This window comes from Schistocerca nitens, chromosome 4 (genome assembly GCF_023898315.1).
Source record: "Schistocerca nitens isolate TAMUIC-IGC-003100 chromosome 4, iqSchNite1.1, whole genome shotgun sequence".
Taxonomy (NCBI): Eukaryota; Metazoa; Arthropoda; class Insecta; order Orthoptera; family Acrididae; genus Schistocerca; species Schistocerca nitens.
In genome coordinates, this window is record NC_064617.1 from 381,434,208 (window position 1) to 381,456,362 (window position 22,155).

Below are 22,155 nucleotides of genomic sequence, written 5' to 3' on the forward strand. Positions count from 1 at the left end.
ATTACTAGTGTTTTTTCCATTGGTTGTATTTCACCATTTACTACACTTTTTTTAATTATCCCCCCTTTCTCTCTAAAGATGTTTCTCCCTGTCTTCCTTTATTCTTTCCTCTTAGTGATTAATTATACTCTCTATTCCATTTCTCATTTTTCTCCCTCATAAAGCATCTTCATTTCTCACTCTTTAATTTATTGGCAGTAGACTAAAGATGGCGCAGTGCTTAAAAATGTACTATTGTTGACCTGCTACTTTGTCTGACACCACCCACTTTCATATTGGTCTCCCAGTGCCCTCACAACAGGTGGGTTCCTCTCATTCTGAGGTCTGATTGACCTGCCCCTCCTTCCGTCTTTCCACTCTGAAGAAGGAACTAACAGCTCCAAAAGCCAGAAACAATTTTCTCTGCTTTTAAATGTGTCCATTGGTACAGCAATAATTTAACTTGCTGAAGCAAACCATAGGCACACATTCTGACTCTATGTAAATAAACATGCACGTTCTATTAGACATTTTATGTACTTAAGGGGCTGATTCAATATTTGCTTGGTGTCTTATTCTACAATGTCAAGTTATTGTGGGCCACCATATTTCTTCATGTAATTTATTTTTTAATGCATGTGTTTAATGTCAACATTGCTTGACATCAATAAAAATAAAGGCTAACATTGAAAAAACTGTTTTGTCCTTTATGTTAATTCATGTGCAGTTGCACTTTCAGCAACAATGACGACTCTCATCATGTGAAACTTCTCCACTATCAGTACTAAGTTGTCTTTGATGGAGAGTCATTGACATATGTGCAAGTATCTTTGGGTGTTTCCCAGCCAAGTGTGTTGGGACCCTTGCTGTTAATGTAGTACACTAATGACCTTGCAGATAAAATTAATAGTAATATAAGACTTTTTGCAGATGATGCAGTTATCTATACTGTCTAAAAGAAGCTGTGTATGTTTTCAGTCAGGGATGACACAGTATGTTATCTGGATTGGAGAGACATCAAGAGATGTAGCAGTAATTGTGGGTGTACCCCAGGAAAGTGTGTTGAGTGCCTTGCTGTTCATATTGTATATTAATGATCTTGCATATATTATTAATAGTAACCTCAGACTTTTCACAGATGATGTAGTTATCTACAACGAAATGGTCTGAATAAATATTCAGCCAGACCTCGATAAAATTTCAAAGTGGTGCAGCACTTCAACTATAAAAAAAAATGTATTCTATGACTATAATATCAATTAGTCACAGGTGGACCTGGTCAACTTGTACAAATATCTGGGTGTAGCACTTCGAAGGGATATGAAGATCATCGATACGGAGGTGGCAGACTTTGTTTTTTTTTAGGGGAAATGCAGTCAGTCTACAAAGGAGATTGCTTTTAAATCACTCAAGCAACTCATTCTAGAATACTGCTCAAATCTGTGGGACCTGTATCAAGTAGGTTAACAATAGATATTGAATGTATGCAGAGAAGGGCAGCACAAATGGTCACAAGTTCTTTGATCTATGGGAGAGTGTTATGGAGGTGCTGAAGAAATTAAATTTGCACACTCTTGAAGGTAGACATAAACTCTCCTAAGAAAACCTACTTACAAAATTTCAAGAACTTTAAATGAAGACTCTAGGAACATACTACAACAACTATGTTTTGTAACCATAGAGATATAATGACAAGATTACATTAATTACAGCATGCACAGAGGCATTCAAACAATCATTCTTCCCACACTCCATACATGAATGGAATGGCTATAATCTGATGTATCCTTTGCCACACACTTCACAGCAGTTTTCAGTGTGTAGATGTCGATGTAGATGTAGACAACTGTACTTTGATTAAATACTTGTGAAAAATTGCATGAACAGAAAACTTGTATTGAGAACTTTTATTGGTGCTATATACTGACTGGCTGACTGCAAAAGGAATTTAATTTCCCAATTGGACATGAAATTATTACCATGTACATATCTGTACAATTTTACAATCAAATCAGGAGTCCATGAAATATATGGTGAAGAAAAATCTTCATGGCAAGCATTATGAGATTGATTCTGAAAATTTCCATTGGACTATTACTAGAAATTTGATTTAGTCCTAAAATAATCACAGGAAAGTCAGAAAATAAAAAATAGGAGAAAAGGAATATACATTTTATTTATGTCTCTCACTTATTTTATGTGTTATCCTACTGTTTGGACATGAACTATGAAAATAATTTAGTGTGAGAAAGATTTAATGAATTACACGGAATACTCTCTGTATGCACATTTTAAAGAATCTTTAATCAGGATTTTCTAAATAACATTATCATGGCACAAGCATTACTAAAAGGAGATAGTGATTGTAAAACATAGCTGAAAAATTGTGTTAATTTAGAACATTAAACAGAGGTAGAAAAAAACTATTAAGTGAATAAGACTAGTAGCCTTTTTTTCCCCCATTCATTCTCGGGCTCTTCTACTATCCCCTAATATATGTGCAAATAGTCCTACTGCAAAAAGTGCTGCTGCTCCAACAGCTAATGCTGCAACAGTTCCAAAATTATCTTCCTGTGGGCGAGTAAGTAATGAAGAATCCTGGTTGATAACCCTGCAACAAGAATTACTGTAAATAAAAATTCATAGAATTAATTACATGAGACATAGACATAACAGAATTAGCAGCTAGAAGTAATGAATGAACGATATGATTCATACATTTGACAGAGGAAATGTACATATTATTGAGCTACATTTTTAATTATTGCATACAAAAATAATAAATTTTTGAAAATATAATGTAACTGAATAGATAAAAAAATCTACTCACGAAGCAGAGACAGGAGGAAACATATACAAAGGTTAAAGAAATCTGCAACCTTTCAGAGCCAGTGGTTCCTTCTTACGGCAGAAGTGTTGACGGGGATAGAAGAGGGATGAAGGAGAAGGATTGATGAGGTTTAGAAAATGGAGAGAGCACAAAAAAGTTATCCAGAATCCTGGATCAGGGAAAGTTATCCAGAATCCTGGATCAGGGAAGACATAGCAGAAACGATGAAAACCTTCTTGTCCTGTCCCCTAAGTCTCCCGTGACCCAGGGTTCTGGATGACTTTTTGAAACTGTCCCCTTTTTCCTAAACATCACCAGTCCTTTGCCTTCATTCCTCTTCCTTTCCCTTCAACCCTTCTGCCAGAAGAAGGAGTCACTGTCTTTGAAAGCTTGCAGATTTCTTTAATCTTTGTATATGTTTTCTCCTGCCACTGCTTGTTGAGGAGATTATTTTATCTGTCAAATTACATTTAATTATTGTGTACATATTCCATGGATCCATAATGCAAAGATACACCCTGTATGTAAAATGTGTCCAAATTTTTCACGTATATACATCAACATTCATAATGTACACCCACTATTAACTTACATAGAATATGCTACGGTAGTACACTTACAACTCAGACAATACATACAGTCACACAATAAAACTTAGGTACCATAATAAGACAATTACTACATAGCATTTTACATAACGAACCAGACAAGAAACATAGTTACTGGTGTGCAGTAAGGACATAAATGCAGTAATGACGTATACAAACTAGCATAATCTGTAAATTATAATGGTGACACAAAACACACACACACACACACACACACACACACACACACACACACACACAGAGAGAGAGAGAGAGAGAGAGTGAGTGAGTGAGTGAGTGAGTGAGTGAGAGAGAGAGAGAGAGAGAGAGAGAGCTTATTGTGACAGCTCAAAAACATGAGCTGCTAATTATGTTAAATTATTTACTTAACTCACATTTACAAACTCATCAAGAAAATAGAATACATTCATCAATGAAATAGAATGATCGAAGGCAAGTTGTTTAATGTAGGCATGAAAAAGCATTTCAAATTTCTTGGGTTTTGAGCACTATGGGAAGCAACTTCAAGATTTTGAACCTGTATACTTGGAATATTTTTGTATCAATGGCAGTTTAAAAAAAATTGTAGTGAATTTTTTTCTTCCATCTGGTGTCAGGGGTATGGAGTTCTGAGATTTTTTCATAGGGATTTGACTTAACACATGAGAGATAACAGTACTGGGGGCATTTGCAGGTGTTTCCAACAGTCTAACAGTTTGTATCAGAGGTTTTAGGACATACTTTGCAAACGATTCTAGTAACTTATTTCTGAGCATTGAAGACATTTTGTAAATAACTGGAGTTTTACTAGAATATGATTCCACATGACATCACAGTGTGAAAATAGTTAATTACTCTTTGTAACTGTTGGTTACAGTTTGTCACTGAGATTACCTCAGGATCTAGTTGATTTGTGTGGAAGTGAGTGAAGCTGGTCAAGAGAATGTGAATTATATGATGACCTTGGATAGGATGTTATTGCTATCTAAGGTCAATAAGTTTTCAGAATTACTGACAGTCCAATACTGCCCTCATTCTATGAACCAATGCAGAGAGGTTTGATCTCACTTAAGTTGGTGCACAATGTGATGATCAGGAAATGTATGTCACAACATAAGGGGTAGACATAAAGTTTTAATAACCACTCGATGGGTAAGTCTCCCCTGACCCGGGGTTCAGGGTGACTTTTCTAAACTGTACCCCTTTCCCTAAACCTCTCCAGTCCTTTTCCTTCACCCCTCTTCCTTCCCCTTCAACTCTTCCACCAGAAGAAGGAGCCACTGGCTCCAGAAGCTTGTGAAAGTTAAATCCTCTTGTGTGTGTGTTCCCCTGCTGCCACTTGGTGAGTAGAGTTTTTTATATGTACATTTACATTATATTATCAATAATTGATTATTTTCATTGTTACAGTATTAGAAGTGTTACTGGTGATATAGCTTAGTGACTATTCCTCAAAAATTAAGTTACTAACAGAAACAAAGCACATGATTTCCAATATTCTGGGGTAAACTACTTTCTCAAATTTTGAGAACACAGGATGTGAGGAGGTGGGTGTATAATTGGACGTCACCCATGTATAAAAATGTCCACTTTTATACATGGGTATATACCAGGATATGTCAATCTCTCAGCAAATACACCTTGACTCTTTAATTGGTCACAAAGGTAACATGAGGAGAAAGGGGGAGTGTTTTGTAAAGGGATATCCTCCTCTAGCATTACTTTCTCTCAACAGTAGTAGTTGACACCAGAAACATTTTTCGAATTTGGGACAGGTCAGTATTATCTCAGCTGTCTTTCTGAAAAATTTCATAGAATTTTATACATGATGTGTTATATTTCAAGCTAAAATTTATGAAAAGGAATTACTTTATTTTCATTGTTTCAATCAATATGTACTATCTCTCAACTTACAGTTAAAACTGTTTTTCTTTTTTAAAAACATTTGAAATTCCGAAATATTTAGCACATTTAAAATTTATATTATTCATTATGAAATCTAGTATTGTTTATTATGTTTATTTCTGGATACATTTATAAAATAATAATCTAAACTAAGAGAAATTAATTTGTCAAGAAAAATTGTAAGCCCTTTGCAATATTGTTATTACCACAGAGTGAAGAAGTAGTAAGCATGCCTCTGATGTGATCAGACATATTTTTATATTTTGGATGAACAATGTAATTTCAACTTTGTTAGTGGGAAAATTCAAAAGACAGTGTGATATAGTAAAATGTGAGACAATATATTACCGTGATAATTAAAATTCTGCAAAGATCCTGTATCCTTCAAAATTATTTAGATCAATTGAACCAACAGAGCCTAAAATGTGAGAATTCCAGCTTCACGACGCAGACTCCTAGACATGAAAAACTGGAGACAAATGTGTGAGGAAAGATAAGTAAAAAGTTCACTGTAAATCTTAATTGTCTTGAATCTTCTGAAAAGACTTCACCATGGAGAGTAGCAACAATAAGAAAGGGATGGGTAGATTACAGCTTTTAAGTGGGTAGATAATAGTTATTGCTCTTCAGTGGCCTAATGAGTTTTATGATCTCTCTAGCCATGATTTCTAGCAGTACAATATGGAATGTCTATCTAAGGAAGTCTAATGGGTCAGCTTTGATGGTCCATTTTTTCTTCCTGTGTTTTCAGCTACTGTTAATAACAATTCAACAGATGATTTGTATTTAATAGCATCTATCTTGCTCTTACTGCCATTTACCCAGTTTACTTGTTTCATGCCTAGTAATACTCCAAACTGTCCTTGCATTGTTCTGGGAATTTTGACTTTTTTTCTACATAGTATGTGAATTTTGCTTTTCTGATGACATGATCATTTTAGAACTGTGTTAGTAGAGAAAGTCCTCTCCATCATATAAAGCTCCTTTTTCTGGCACAAGATACTTTGATTCCAGATGTTAGCCACCCTTTCTTTTGGATTCCACTGCAGTTGTTTCTGACCCGTTGCAATGGAGAACTGAACTTATAGTGTTGTAAGAGTATTTTTATGAAAGAATTAAATTTTTCACCTATTATTTGTCCTTGGTAAATGACTTCCAATTTTTCACCCTGTGTTTTCTCTGAGAAAGCATTTACGCTTCTGTGGGAATGTATGTTCCTCTTTGTAGTTAGATGTGATTGATAGGAATGATTTGTTTGTGTCAATTGACTATCAGTGCATTAAAAAATGATAAAAGGAAGAAGTTCCAGAGCTTAGGAACATGTAATTAATACTCTTCTTTAGTAAAGTATTATAAGTGTTACTGACACAACATAGTGACTCTATCTGGAAAAGTAAGTTACTGACAGAAACACAGCATGGCTTCCAAAGGATCATAGCACTATCACAGAAATCACAGAGCTTCTTCATAAAGTGTATATCTTTGATCAAGGAATGCAAACAGCAGGCATATTTCTAGTTGTAACTAAACCCTTCAGTTCGGTAAACTGTGAGTTAATCTTAAGTATATTAGATACATTCAGTATAAATGCCACACCCTTATAACTGCTGGCTACATACCTAATTAACTATAAGCAGTGTACAAAACTGACTTATGAAATTAATGATCAGGTCACAAATTTCCAACAACGTATGAACCTGTAACATGAGGTATACCCCAGGCTCAGTTCTGGGCCCTTTCCTAGAGTGCATAAATGATGCAGAGCCACTTCTCAACACCCAAATAGTACTTTATGCATATAATACCTCACAGTTACTTGTTGGCAAACAGATGATGAATTAACACTGGCTGCAACTGAGCGTCTAGGTAAAATAACTATGTATTTCCAGGATCAAGGTTTGAAGGTTAATGTCAGTATATCTTAGTTATGCCATTTTAACTTGCAAATTCACATCAACCTCTGTCAGTAATACAGGTGGAATTGAAGCAACAGACATAGATGAACGTAAATTTTTACCTATATACCTAAATGAGAATATATTGTAAGTAAACCATATCAATTTTATATGTAATAAAATTAGTAGTTCACTACACCTAATTACCCAATTATCAAAAGCACTCTCTGACCAGACATTAAAAACAGTTTATTATGAGACAATTTTGCACAGATATGGGGCTGTGCAGCTGATACACATGCGAACATAATACTAACCCCACAAAAAGAACAGTGAGGATTACAATGGACTAGGGTACAGGGACTCCGGTAGGAAAAATCTTTGTACACCATGCATACCTAACAGTTTACTGTTTGTATCTTTACAAATTAATTATATTTTTGTGACACATAAAAACAAAGCAACCAAATGCTCTGTTATGAATGTCAACAATACAGAAAGAAAGACTGCTGCTAGGGACGAAGAGGTAAACTAAAAACAGTAGACTGTAGTCCATGCATTAATGCCCAGATGCAGATAACAAACTGTCAAACTCGGGGGTTAAACCAAAGCTGGGCACTACCAACTCTAAGTGTCTTTGATCAGAAATAAACAATATAAAGTGCAGTGACTTTCTGCATGTTACTGTATAATTTGAGTTTTCGTGCCTCTACAAGGGCTCTTTTTTTTTTTTTTTGGGGATGGGATTTATGGAAGATGATGTGACAATGAATGAGTGAATGAATGTAAAAGACAAATTTTTCTTGAGAAATTCAGTACTGGAATAAATCCTTAATACTTGCTCACAGACATGTTTGTAATAAACTCTACTGCTCTATTTAACTAAAGATTACAATGGAATACAATGTCTCAAGTGCTACAAAATAAATAACATAGTTTCACGAAGTTAAAATATCATACAGTGATTGTTAGCAATTATTAGTTCATATTATTTTTTGGTTGATGTCATTCTGATCTGTGAATGTGATGACAAGGTGTGGGACATTGTCTACAATCCCCCATCCTCACCCATGCTACTTGCATCTTATAGTCTAATGACATCTGAATCCTTATTGTGGATCCTCCATCCTACATGGTGCACTATTGTCTGTGTCCCATAGTCTAGAGCCAGAGCTATTTGGTTTCATAGTTTGTTATGAAGGACTTCTTTTGCAATATTTTGATAAGATATACAGTAATAATGATTACAAATTGAAATAGCAGAATTTGTACTGAAAATAGATTTTTCAATAAGACTGAAAAGAAAAGGAGGAGGGGAAAGGTTTCGTAGTGTCAGAATTTTCAGCTCACAAGGGCAAGGAGGGCTCAGAAGTACTTTGAGCCTGTCATTCCTGACCAGCAATCACCACATTAGTATTGTCTTATGAAGTTCTCCATGAGACATGGCATCACCAGAATAATGGAGCTGCACTACTTGTGAGGAGACATGTGCATGTTTCATTACTTTCTACATTTTTCTTTTATACTATTGTCCTGCCTTAGTTTACATATAACTTATTTCTACTTACACTTGTGTATAATTACAAGATGATACGATCACTACTCATAGAGCAACAAAGGCATATTTTGAAAAGTAAGGAAGAAATGCCAAATGCTGAGGATACTATGAAAGAAATGGTAGTCAGTAATTGTATTTCTGACAGTATTATAGTTAATCATATTTTGTCAGAATGCCTCCAATTTGCTGCAGCAATAGCACCCTGAATGTTGAGAAAGACAATATGAGCACACTGATGACTGACACAGATAGTCCACAGTTCATTTCAGTGTTCATCCCCTGACTGACTTAAGAAAATACAGACTAACTATAACAGGTATTTGATTATAAATGGATGTCTGCATTAAAGTTGCACACATGAACATTTTATGTGATTATTAGCATGATTTTGTAATGACTACTTGCTAATACCAACCTAGATGCTATGGCCGGGTTCCAGTTGACTTCCTCAACAGAGTCATTCCAGATTATTTCATCATCGGAGTCTTCTTCAAAGGGGCGCACCCTGAGGAAATGGTATAACAATAATGAATTAATTATTGTGCAACCAATAAAGATAATTTTCCAGCATAGGTAACAACTATGTATGTTTTATTTGCTTCTTAGCATTTCAATGACGGAAAGGAAACAATAGTGCATTATAGAGCCCTGTGAGTGTGAATTTCAAATATAATATAGACAATTGGCATATGATATAAGGAATGACCTGAAATTATCAGTTGAATGTGTGAATGAAGAAACATTAGGAACATAACTATAAATAAAGATGATATCATGACAAGTTTGAGTTGAAAGGCAGTGCAATTGCTGATGAAATACTTCTTGTAACATATTTTCTTATGTATTGAATCTTAAACTTGTATTTCAGTCCCATCATGGGCATGCCTTATGCCATCTCTGGCATATCTTCTGCACAGCTTGACCACCAGTCAACTGTCCACATGAATGAATGGCAGAGTCAAATTGTCACTAAGAGCAATGTTGACCACCTAGTTGTATATTATGCCTCCAAGCATCACATTTCCATTTCAATGGCTGATTCACAATCTATTGCATGTGATGGCCCCCATGCCATTTGACCAGGTTCTCTGAATTATGTTGATGGGAACTAACCTTCAATCCTGCAACCCTTCTGGCCTCAATTTTTGAAAGACCTTTCCCCACACTCACCTCCAAGCCTGTCCCAATTTTTCCAGCCCCCCCTGCCATTTCACTCTACCTCAGTCCATCTTCCCATGGCCTCGTAGTAGCTTCATATAAGCGATTGAAAATGGTGGCTAATATTTCAGTCCCTGCTGTGTGTGAAGTATGGTCACTGAGTAAGATTTTAGTTGCACAGAACATAGCACAAATTGCAATTGTCAACTATGCCAGGTCTATAGGCATAATGCCATGAGCAAGCAGTTGGTGCACTGCTGGTGAAGAGACTTTGCAGTAGATCAATAAAATGTTCCTGATGACAAGCACAGTGAGAGGCCATCCATTGTTACATGCAACATTGTGGAGCTCTTGTGGGAACTCATTACCAAGAATTGTTGCCTCAAAATCATGGAACTTGGTAATCAGTTCCCACGGATGTACCAGTTCTTCTTGCATGAAATTGTCATGGTGCACCTGTTATTCTGGAAACTGTGTGAGAGATTAGCCAAAGCAACTAACTCCAAAACACAAAGAAAATTGCATGGGGATATCTTCAACTTTTCTGTAGCAGTATCACGCTGATGGTAACAAGTTTCTGGACTGGAAGATCACAAGTGATGAAACATTTGTTGCACAGAATACCCCAGAACCCAAGCAGCAGCAAATGCATTGATATCATAGTGGTTCTGCCTCCAAGGCAAATTTCAAGCAAATTGTATCAGCATGGAAAGTGCTGTGTTCAGTATTCTGGGACAGACAGAGAGTTCTCCCCATCGAATTCCTGACTAGAGATGAAACAGTAATGCTGAGTATCACAGCAAAATGCGGAAATTGCAATAGGACATTCAGAACAAGCAGTGTGGGATGCTTACTGCCACTATCATCTTGCTGCACAATAATGCTTGGCCATACATGGCTTGACACAAAACAGAGCTTCAGCAAACATTTGGCTGGAAATTGTTTAATCACCCATCCTACAGAGCAAATCTCACTCACAGTGATTTTTATCTGTTCCAGAACATGGAAATTCCTGTCTGGTTGGAGTCAGCATGTTTAGACTGACAGAGGGGAAGAGATGGTTGTCACTCAGTGGTTCCAATCCTAGGCAGCAAACTTCTATGACACAGGGATACAAAATTGGACCCACAGTATGACAAATGTATGAATTCTGGTGGAAAATATTTTGTAAAATAGCTCAACACTTCCTTTATCTGTTCCAATAAATCTTTCAATCAAATTTTGTTTTGCTTCTCTTTATGACCCTAGTGAAACTTACTTTACAGATGTGCCTCGTCCATAGCTTCGGTAGTAAATTCAATACAAAGAATGGCAGTTTGATAAATCTAATAAAATCTATGGCAAGTATCTTCATACAACACAGTACAACACTGCTGCCTAATTTGTTTATTTTGAGAATCTTTGAGTATACTTTACCATAAACATTATCTTGCTGTCCTGAGATAATTTTCAAATCAATCAGACATTCCTTGGGCTACATGCTCTATTGAACCTGACAATCATTTCATCACTTTTTCTAGGATCAATAAAACAATTCCAGTTCTTCTAATACCTGACTGAAACTTTTTTTGAATTGCTGATTCCTGCTTTCTGAATTTCTAATTTTTGAACTTCTTTTCAGTAATGCCCTTCTTATTAAGACACTGTTTGTTGTTAACCTCACATCCAATGGGTAAGAGGAAAGCCCCAAGCTGCAACAGAAAGGATCCCTTATGTAATATGATCTTCATCCTTTGGTGGTAAAGTTGTTGGTCTCGCAAAGGATGTATGTGCAAGCCCAACAAAATATTTTTCTCCAGCTTTTCTTATGAATAACTGTCCAGGAAGCACTTCGCTTATGGCCAGGCTGCCTAAGTGACAGGACACAGTTGCCATATTTGCGTGAGGTGTGTCTGCTTAGGGGAATGTGTGTGTCTTTTCTTTCTCTTCTATTGAAGACATTGGCCAAAAGCTCAGTGTTTAACAGTCTTTTTGTTGTGCCTGTCTGCAACTCAACATGTCATCATTATGGTATGCAGCAATCCTTTTCATAACTGTTGATATTTATTGTTCTAGTGATGTGCGTAAGCCCATGTGAAGTCTAATTTGAGTCACCAGCTATTCTGAATGGTGGCTCATCTGCTGGATAGCTCGAACCATTAAGAAAATAACAAAAAATAAGAATAATAAAAATTCATGAAGCTGCCTAATGATGGTTAGTGAACAACTGGACTAATCACATTAAAAAGTAAACAGATGTTCTCAATGTATATTTTTTTATGAGACTATATGAAACTTTTGAAGTGGCTCCAGTAACCCCAGTTTATGGTAGCTATTCTTTTATGTCCACTTTATACAAGAAATAAGTACAGGATGAAATTTTCTTATAGACTTTTTTTCACTGTTAGCTGAAAGCAATCATGCTGTGTAGTCTAGGTGGGTGGTTATTTCTTCACCCTGCATATGCCTCTCTACCTTATTACTATGTATATTTGGCTGTCATGGAGAGTTCAGATTTGATTCTATGTGCTGCAAATAGTTTTTCCTTAGTAAGAGGATGTAACATTATTTTTAATTTTTTATTGAATACCCAAGTATCATAACATTGTATAGTTTCAGTCTGAAATTGTTCAATGATGAAAAGTAAAAGTAGAGGCAACAGAAGGTTCAGAGAGATCTTGGACAGTGATTTTATAACTCATAATAAAGAAAATGTCTTTTTGAGTACATGAGAGGTTAAACATCTGCTTTACCATATCTTATTGTTTTGTTTAATGTTACACAGATTAAATGTGAGTTATGAGTACTGTTCTCTCAAATGAATAATAATCAATTTCAAGATTACCTCTTATAAAACTTAATGAAAGAAATAATAATGTGATATGGCCATCTTTAAAATGGAACTGATTCACTTTGTGTGATAATTGTGAGTCCCATTTGGTTCCAGTTTATACCCTACCATTTTAAAAATCAAACCTGCAGAATTAAGAGATGAAGACTAAATATTACACTAAATCAGATATTATGTAGAGGATAGTGTTATGTATTCACTCAGTCATGCAATTATAGATGGATTGATTCCATAAAGATTATGAACCTAGCTGATATTTCCTGATTCCATCAAGGCCGATGGAGAAATATTTGCTAGTCATTGCCATTAGACTTGTAGCAAAGGCAAAGATTAATTTTAGTTTTATTTATGGTCTACAAATTCTATCATAACTTTTAATTAAGGATGGGAACTACTTATTCGTAAGCAGTAAAAGGCCATGTTAAAAATACTGGAATAAGCTGGATTTAACATAATGAGAACTGAGGAGGTACGTGAAGGAGAAATGTCATCACTGGTTTGGAAAAATCTGACATCAACTGCTAGAAGAGTAGGCTTACAACAATATGAAACTGGATCCAATAGCAGTTACAGTTCTACTAAAAAACTAACATATTTTTCCTTCTAGCTAGAAGAATCACAATTTGACAATGTTTAAAATGAACTTATGTTTTGTTTGATGTGATATGTTATCAGTTTCACTGCGCTGTATAATGGTGATATTTTTATGTCCAAATATTCCCTCAAAAATCAGTAGGAGCTGATAATGAGTTTTACAGCAAATCATTCCACGAAACAATGTATCTTCTGCACTGCTCGAATGTACTATACAATATCAGTTATTATATATAGGCAGATCTGCATAATTCATGAACTAACAGTGCATTTTAACAATAACTGCTTGGTTCTTGTGCAATGAAGCATGAACAATTTGAGGCATATCTATTGCATGCCAGCCAGTTGGAGGCAATTATTAAGTAAGTGTTAAGTTGTTAACAAATTATTTCATTGTCTAATGGTCAGCTAGAACAATACATATTTGGACCTCTAACAACAGAGAGATCAGTGCAGCAAACATAGAGTTTTTGTGTATATGGAATAATTTTCAAAGTGTGTGTATTCTGGATGATGGCTGTAATAATTCCAACTCCACAATACCCTTTCCCTCCATTTAATGTCCCCAGAGGAAAGCTTTCATTGCTAAAACTAGCAGAAGGAATTACAAGGAATAAAACACTGTGTCCATTACCTGAGAAACTGCAAAGAATGATGCACTGTTAACTACAAAATCTTGTGATGAGCCCTACAGCTCATAGCTAATGCTTGCTTTGGTGGTGGTATGTATTCTATCCAAAATGACCAACAACCAGCTTTAACAATAAAATCTCATCTACAAATAAATATTCTAAATTCACAAAACTAATGTACCCAATTATTCAGTTCCTTGGAAGTGAATTGCCAGAGTTTGAGTTAATAAAGTTAGAACTCAACATTAACATGTTACTGTTGTAACCCATACAGTACATCACAACACATTCACCACCAATACCATAGTATACTTCACACAGTTTCTGTAGTGCCCCATTCGGCTGCTCCAGGTCCTTGCTAGAGGTTGCTGATCATCGTCTAGTGCCTCAATCGGCTAAGGCTGAAAGCCAGCTGCTCCTGGTGGGAAAATATTCATTGTACAGCAGTGGATTGGCTCCAGCGAACAGTCTGTATCTGACACCAAACAGTCTGTACCTGTCACTATGCTGTATTATGCTACTTAATTATGATATCACAACATGACTTACAAAAACTGTGGATTTATTATAACAATGTCTTTTATTGTGTTCAGTGGCAGAACACTAGTGGCAACAAGTAGAACTTTTGTGTGCTCAGCTTCAGAACTTCCACTTGCACTACTTCAGTGACTGTTTTTTGGTGTGTTTCTCTATGGATAGGGTACTTCTCTCACTTCTACAGCAATGGCAACTTCTTACAGGCATCTTTGACCACCTCATTGCTATGTTGACAGTTGCCATGGTTTCCTCCTCACATATACTAATTGCTGTTTCGCTAAGGCCTCTTTTCAGGATCAGCTTCATACTTCTTTGATGCTGTGTGTAGTTTGTTTTCTTCTTACCATCACTCATGTACCCATGTCATTGCCACTTGGGTCAAATTTATCCCAGTGCCGCAATCAACCACATCAGTCACAATGTTGTTTTCTTTCTCAACCATCTACCAAATCCTTGACAACTCCTTGCTCAGGGTTCCTATCATTCCCCTAAACACCCTATGAGGATGTTCATCAGTCCACCCTTTGCTGTGTGCAACTGTCCTCAAATACAATGTTCTACCCTGCAGCCATCAAACCAAAGTGGGGAAATGATGGAGGTGGGGGTGGTTGTAGTGGAGGTGGTGGGGGGGGGGGGAGGGGGAAGAGGGGTTATCAGTGCTGTTGTCATTAGTGAACAACACCAGTGCATACAGACAGGCTTGCCGAAGAAGTGGTCATTGCCACTCACACCAGGAAATCTAGCCACAAGGGACAACCAGATTGGCAACAACAACAAGGGCACAACAAGGGCACCCTGCAGCAAGCACTTCTGTCCGGCCCCTCCTGCTTTGTGCTACATGGAAGAGCTGCATGAGGGTACTGGATCAGGTGTTTCATTCCTCAACTTTCAAATGCCAAGATGTCTGGGCTCCCCATCACTGGCTCCCATCTGACATCATCTAGAAAGCTACAATAAACATCATATACCTGTTCTTGGTCAATTTACCACCACCATGGCTTACAAACCTGTAGTCCATCCTAGCACATATTTGGTTATTAACGATTATGGTTACTAATTATATCGCAAGTACTGTTCATGCTTCCAGACTAAAAAACGCAGCACCATAAACTGTCTGTATGAAGGCATCCATGGTGGGGTGGCCAAGCCATGCTGCCACAATGTGATGGACTGGAAAATACAGTGCATTAATATGTCCATATGTTCTGTGCCAGTTAAGCTAGAGAATTCTATTTTTGTGATTGTTGATTCACAGGATGCTTACTTGTATGCCAAGGCTGGTACTGCTCCTGCTAGCTTGCCCACTGGTCTACCTGCTCCTTCCATGCCAGTTTGGTATACATTGACCAGGACTGCCATTTCTTCTGTGCTGGACAGGATTGCAACTTCACTGGACTCCACTTCCACCACTATGTTGTTCTATGCCTCCACACCCACTGTACCATGCCTTCTGTGCCACCCTCCACTGGCTGCTGCCAAGACGGTGGGCAATGTACCACTTTCCAGACCAGCCTCTCTTGTGCCCCATCGTTTGACATGTTGCCCATGTTTCACATGCGCCTTTCTGCCTCTCATCTGCCTGCAGCTCTCGCGTTGATATTTTCGCGCACCATCTTAATGGACTCCCCACAGATCTTGGGGTATGGCTCATCTGCCACGTCAGTACATACCATGCCTACATCTACGGTTTGTTCACCCATGCCTGACGCATTAGTTCTCCCATGTGTTTCCTTCAAGGATGGCGCACAGATCACCAATGACTTTTCATCGGCTGACTTTATTTGTAGGATCTCATTATGAAGTCTTCCTTTCCGGTTGAAACTAATGCCAATTTGAGCGTGATTCCCAAGTCACTCATTCCAGCAGACTTTTGTCCCATCATCAATAGCTCTATGGACTGATAATCACTCTCCCATTGTTGCCTATGGTGCTGCAACTCTCCGACTTGTTTCTTACTTTGACTTTTCATGTGGCCAATGTTGATGTTTTGGTTCTTCGTATAGATTTCCTTCATTTCCATGGCCCCTCCCTTGACATCCATGTGGTTACTGCACTACTCGTCGCACAAGACTGTCCAGTGTTTCTCCATCTACCAAATGTTAGCACCTGGCTGCATCCCTTGCAGCTATTCTCACCCACACTGCATCACAACAGCATGACATCTCCACCCTTCACTCCAGCAATGACACTCTATGCCAATAGATTGTCAACTCTACAGATGAATTGTACCTTGCTCATCAAGCAATTGAGGAGTTCTCTATTTTGAAGGTCCCCTCCATTGAGAATTCTGCACACTTGCCTTCAACACCTTCACCAATGATTTCTCAGGTTAGTGACTTTAATTCTTCCTGTGTGTCATGTGCCGTACCTCAGACATCTTCTGCAAAATCGCCCAGTCAACTGACTAGTGGCTTTGCACACCAGATCATCACAATTACTAACAATATACGCCATACACTGTATTTTATGTCTGTCTGGAGAGGCAAACATAAGTTGGAATTGGTAGCAGGACGCGACCGGGTGTGATGCAAGATCTGATGGCCGAGAAAAGATTAGTCTCAAAGTAAGGTGCCAGTGATCAGGAAGATTACTTATCTTTATTCTCCACACTGAAGCACGCACCATCTATTGTTCTCATAGCAAGTAGCTATGAACCTCCGGCGACCACGACGTGAAGCTAAGGCCGACCACCACGCATGTGTGGCCGGGCTGAGTGATGGCAGGGAGCGCGTGATTTGGTTAAGTCCGTGGACATAGCATTGTATATCACAGATGGACCACCAGTTCATCAGACACCTCCCTACCTTATTGCTGCCAAGTTACGTAATGCTAAGGCTGTGCTATAAGAACTGTCAAATGCAGGTATTGTGCACACCTCTCATAGCACCTGGTTATCCCCTATTCACCTGGTTCCACAAAAAGATAGTTTTTTTCTATCTCTGTGGAGACTACCGCAAACTGAATGCTCGTAAGTCTTTAGACACTTACCTTATTCCCCACAATCAGAACTTCGCTCAGCAACTTCATGATGTGCAAGTTTTCAACATGATCAACTGCCACAAAGCATACCATCAAATTCTCATATTTAAGGACAAAATTCTGAAAACAGTGATCACTAACCCCTTTGAATTGTTCGAATATGAATTGTTCGAATACTGCTTCATGCCATATGGTCTAAAAAATGCAGCTCAAACCTGACAGCAATTTACTGACTCTATATTGTTTTTGCTTCCCTTTTGCTTCAAGTACCTGGATGAAATTGTCATTTTTTTTCCTCCTTCAAGGAACATGACTTATCTTCAACAGGTCCGACAAGTCCTTTCTGACCACCGTGTGGAAATCAACCACGCAAATCACAATTCCAATGTTTCTGTATCCTGTTTCTTGGACATTCTGTCTCATCTAAGGGTATCAACCCACCATCTGAGAACGGTGATTTCACCAATAACCTCCCTCACCCTGTAACCTATTGAGAAGTGAGATGATTTCTTTCAACATCATATTCCCCATGCTGCCTCTCTTCAGGCCTCTTTAACTGATGCTTTGTCTGGAAAAAACACTTCCCTGTGTCGTAAGAATCAGTGGTCCAAAGACATGAAGTGCTCTTTCCGTGACCTCAAGATGGCCCTTACAAATGCAGTCATGCTGGCACATCCTATCACTGATGCTTGCCTGTTCATCACTACCAATGTGAGTGAAACCTCCACTGGAGCTGTCTTACAGCAGCATGTTTATGATCTCTCTCAACCTCTGTGTTTCTTCTCCAAAAAACTTCCAGCCTCACAGTGTAAATGGTCCGCCTTCTACGGGGAGCTCATGGTGACTTATGAGGCTATGGATTACTTCTGAGAAGACACTGAGGGACAAGAAGTCAATGTGTTTACAGACCACCAACTGCTGGCTGACGCCCATTGTAGCTCCTTGCCTGATGTACCCCCTCACCACTTTCACCATATGGACATTGTATGTCAATATATGACTGATATCCATTACATTAAATGGGCTGACAACATTGTGACGGGCTACATGTCACATGTGTATGTTATCTCTTCTACCATTCACCTGAACAAACACATGAGACAACAGCCTGTGCATGCAGATGTGCAGGACTTGATGAATGACCCTCCTTCATCCCTGATCATACAATCACATTATCTCCCTGCCTCAATATCATTTATGCGATATTTACACATTACTGCCAGACCTCTGGTTACTGCATATCTTTGCTTTATGCTTTTTTTGGTCTTATATAATCTGGCACACACTGGCATGAAGGCTACTACTAGGTTGGACATAGAGCATTTCGTGTGGTAGGGCATTAACAAGGACTGCCAAACTCCAGCCTGGGCCTGCCGCCCTTGCCAACATAGCAACATGGATCGGCTCTCCCAACTGCCATGAGGCCAGTTTGACATCCCTAAAGGCAGATTTGTCATGTTAATCATGACTTCAATGGGCCTTATCTCCTTCAGGTTGTTGTTGGTACATACTATCCATTATCAATCACACCACTAGGTGGGTCGAACCAGTTCCTTTACCTGTTATTACAGGTGACTCTGTAGTGTGAGCCGTCATCAGTAACTGGCTTGCAAGCTTTGGCTGCCCCTCCTCCATCACCACTTGCCAGTGGTGGCAATTTGCATTATTACTTTTCACTAAACTGTGTGATTTGTGTGGCCCTGACAAATTCCAAACAATGGTATATCATCCTTAGAGTAACTGTTGGTGCAGCATTGGCAAAGGACTCCAAAAACTGCTCTTATTTGCCATGATGCCTCCTGGTCAGAGATCCGACCATGGGTTCTCTAAGGGATTCATATTGCTTTCAAAGACAATCTGCATGCGTCTTTGGCCAAGATCTTGTATGAGGAACCTCTTGTTCTTCCAACCGAGTCTGTCAAAGATGATGCTCCTGCTTCTTTGACAAAGCTGGCTACCTTTGTCGAGCTTGTATGTTGACACTTGGCCCGCATGCGATCACCCCCTCCCGGTTGCCACTCTATGCCTCGAGTGTTCCTACACAAAGAGTTGCCACATTGTCAGTACATGATGCTTCGCGATGATTCTGTTCGACCTGCCCTTCAATCTCCATATTTGGGCCCTATAAGGTCGTTACCCGTACTGCGAACGCTATCGGCATTTGTCTCCAAGGCAAACACCATATGGTGTTACTCAAGTGCACAAAACCAGCACAATCCTGAACAGTTGTGCTCCCTCCCCTTTGGCTTCTACCAAGACTTCGTACAGTCCAGACTCTCTATCCCATAATACCATCAATGGACCTCCCAGTGAAAGTGATGCATATGCAGTGTCGTTCATCCATTTCGAAGAGGAAACCCACTCAACTATGAGGGTGGTATGAAAAGTTCTTGGAACAGAATAGAAAAAAAGTACTTACATCACTGAAACTTTTTTTATTTTTCAATGTAGTCTCCTTGTAGATTAATATACTTGGTCCACCAATGTTCCAGTGCCTTGATCCCAACTCCAAAATGAGTTTCCTCCAGGCCTGCAAAATAGTTGTCAACTCTCGCTATCAATTCTTTGATTGAAGTGAATCTTCGTCCACCAAGAAAAATTATCAGTTTGTGGAAGAGATGGAAGTCTGACAGAGCCATATAAGGTGAATAAGGTAGGTGTGGCAACAATTCATACCTTAGTTCATGTAATTTTGCAATGGTGATTGCACGTGTGCAGGCATGCATCAAGAGTTGCAGCACCCAGCTTGTAGATAATTTTTTCACTTCTAATTCTTCAGTTAAAATGTGGTATACCCTTTCAGATGACACCTGGAAAGCGTGAGCAATTTCATGCACTTTCAATTGGGGATCCTCCATGACCATTTTGTGCACTTTTGCAATGATTTCTGGAGTAGTGACACATCTTTGCCATCCACTGTCCGTATCATCATCTAAGCTCTCCTGATCAAATTTAAATTCATCAGTCCACTTGGCAACAGTGGAATATGAAAGAGCAGAGTCCCCCAGTGTATTCTGGAAATCAGCATGAATGTCCTTTGCTTTCATACCTGTCTTTACGAAGTACTTAATCACTGCTCAAGTGTCTATTTTTTCCATCTTTACAAATCACTACATGGAAATAACAACAGAGCCATGTCACCACCACAGCTCTCTTCCAAGAGCACTGGCATTGCATGTGTTTACAGGCAACAGTCCAATAAATATCACATGAACAACTCATTGTGCTAGTACTGAGCACTCATGGTGATTCTGAGAAGTTTCCAAACAACCCTTGTACTACCTCCTTGTGTATGCCTGCCACAGTACCTCAGGAACTATCACCCTCTTCTGCTCACTCAAGTATCATGAGATTTGTCGTCAATGTCTCAGTGTTGGTTGGTTGGTTTGGGGGATTAAAGGGACCAGACTGTTACGGTCATCGGTCCCTGTCTCAGTGTATCCTTTCAACAATCTATCTTTTCAGCTGCGAGGTGGGCTGCTGCTTGTCCTCCTCACTCAACCGTGCTCTCTGGAGGATCCTTCCACTGCCCAGATAATGCTGCTTTGCATCTTCCACACTCCACCTGACCCAGACAAAGACAATATCTCTGCATTAATTGATGCAGGCAGATGCCTTACCACCATCACCCCACTCCTTCAGTGACACACTCCATTACAACTACACTATGTGACTATGACCAGAGTGGGTCATCCCATATGTCCTCCTTGATGGCTCTGCAATTTCAGGGTGTCCACCATAATGGTATAGCCTACACCAAACAGTCTGATAATCCACTGTTAACTCCTCAGTTCCACCGGACTGTTACTTACACCAATGATGACACACTAGTTCTTGCATCCCCATCCTCTGCACTGCCAGGGGAGGGTGACTCTGTGGCGATTATCAGTATGTAATAGTTGCCTCTTTGGATTGAAACACTTTGACTAGAGCTCTATTTTGATGTTTTTGTTTTGATGTACATCTGTGTGATCATGTTCTGTTGTGTTATATGTGCAAAATAAAGTGTCATACACTTAATATTTGTATTTTGTAGTTACATTCATATGTAGAGCCACAGGTTGTTCCATTTTAATGTTCTAGTTACAACACTTTGCAGACCTTCCTGCACAGAGTGGATTCTGTTCACTGCAAACTTGAAAACCTGCTTAAAGGTAATAGAATGAAAATATTTTCCTCTGGTGATTTAAGTGACTTCTTTAAGAATTCAAACATTATAATGCTACTTCTGTGATGTTTCTCTGAATATGTGGCCACATTATCAACTTCTTTTATAGACCAATGTTTCAGCTGTTATTGATTGTAACTTACCTCATGGTACTTTATTTAGAGTAAACATTTTTACAGTCAACTTTCCAACTAGTATTACTGCTGAAGTAAATTTAAAGTTGACCAAATTTTTATAAAAAAGACCTCAACGGCAGTGAAGGCGGAGATGAAGATCATCGGTTCGGCGGAACTGGCGGAAGAGGCAACCTTGCTTTTTGGGATACTATAAAAGCTATCGTCCAAGGTTATTTGGACAAAGGGCACGACGGTTCCACAGGTTAGTGGCGGTAACCCTACAGCATCTGTTCCACATGTTAGTGGCGGCTGATCTATAAAACTCAGAAGTGGAACTCTGAGCTTAACCAGACTGAAATCTCAATTTCAGTCACAAACCCAGTCCAA

At 38.6% G+C, this 22,155-nt stretch overlaps 1 protein-coding gene across 1 annotated transcript in view; it reads right to left on the reverse strand.

The window, feature by feature from the left end:
* Positions 1-2,204: 2,204 nt before the first annotated feature.
* The window catches only part of LOC126251833 (cyclic GMP-AMP synthase-like receptor), a 304,227-nt gene continuing 284,276 nt past the window's right edge, over positions 2,205-22,155 (reverse strand). The window contains exons 10-11 of the mRNA XM_049952498.1: positions 9,170-9,259; positions 2,205-2,590 (exon numbers count right to left, since the gene is read on the reverse strand). Coding sequence (XP_049808455.1) covers positions 2,443-2,590; positions 9,170-9,259 — 238 coding nt within the window. The 3' untranslated portion in view covers positions 2,205-2,442. The remainder of the gene's footprint in view (positions 2,591-9,169; positions 9,260-22,155) is intronic.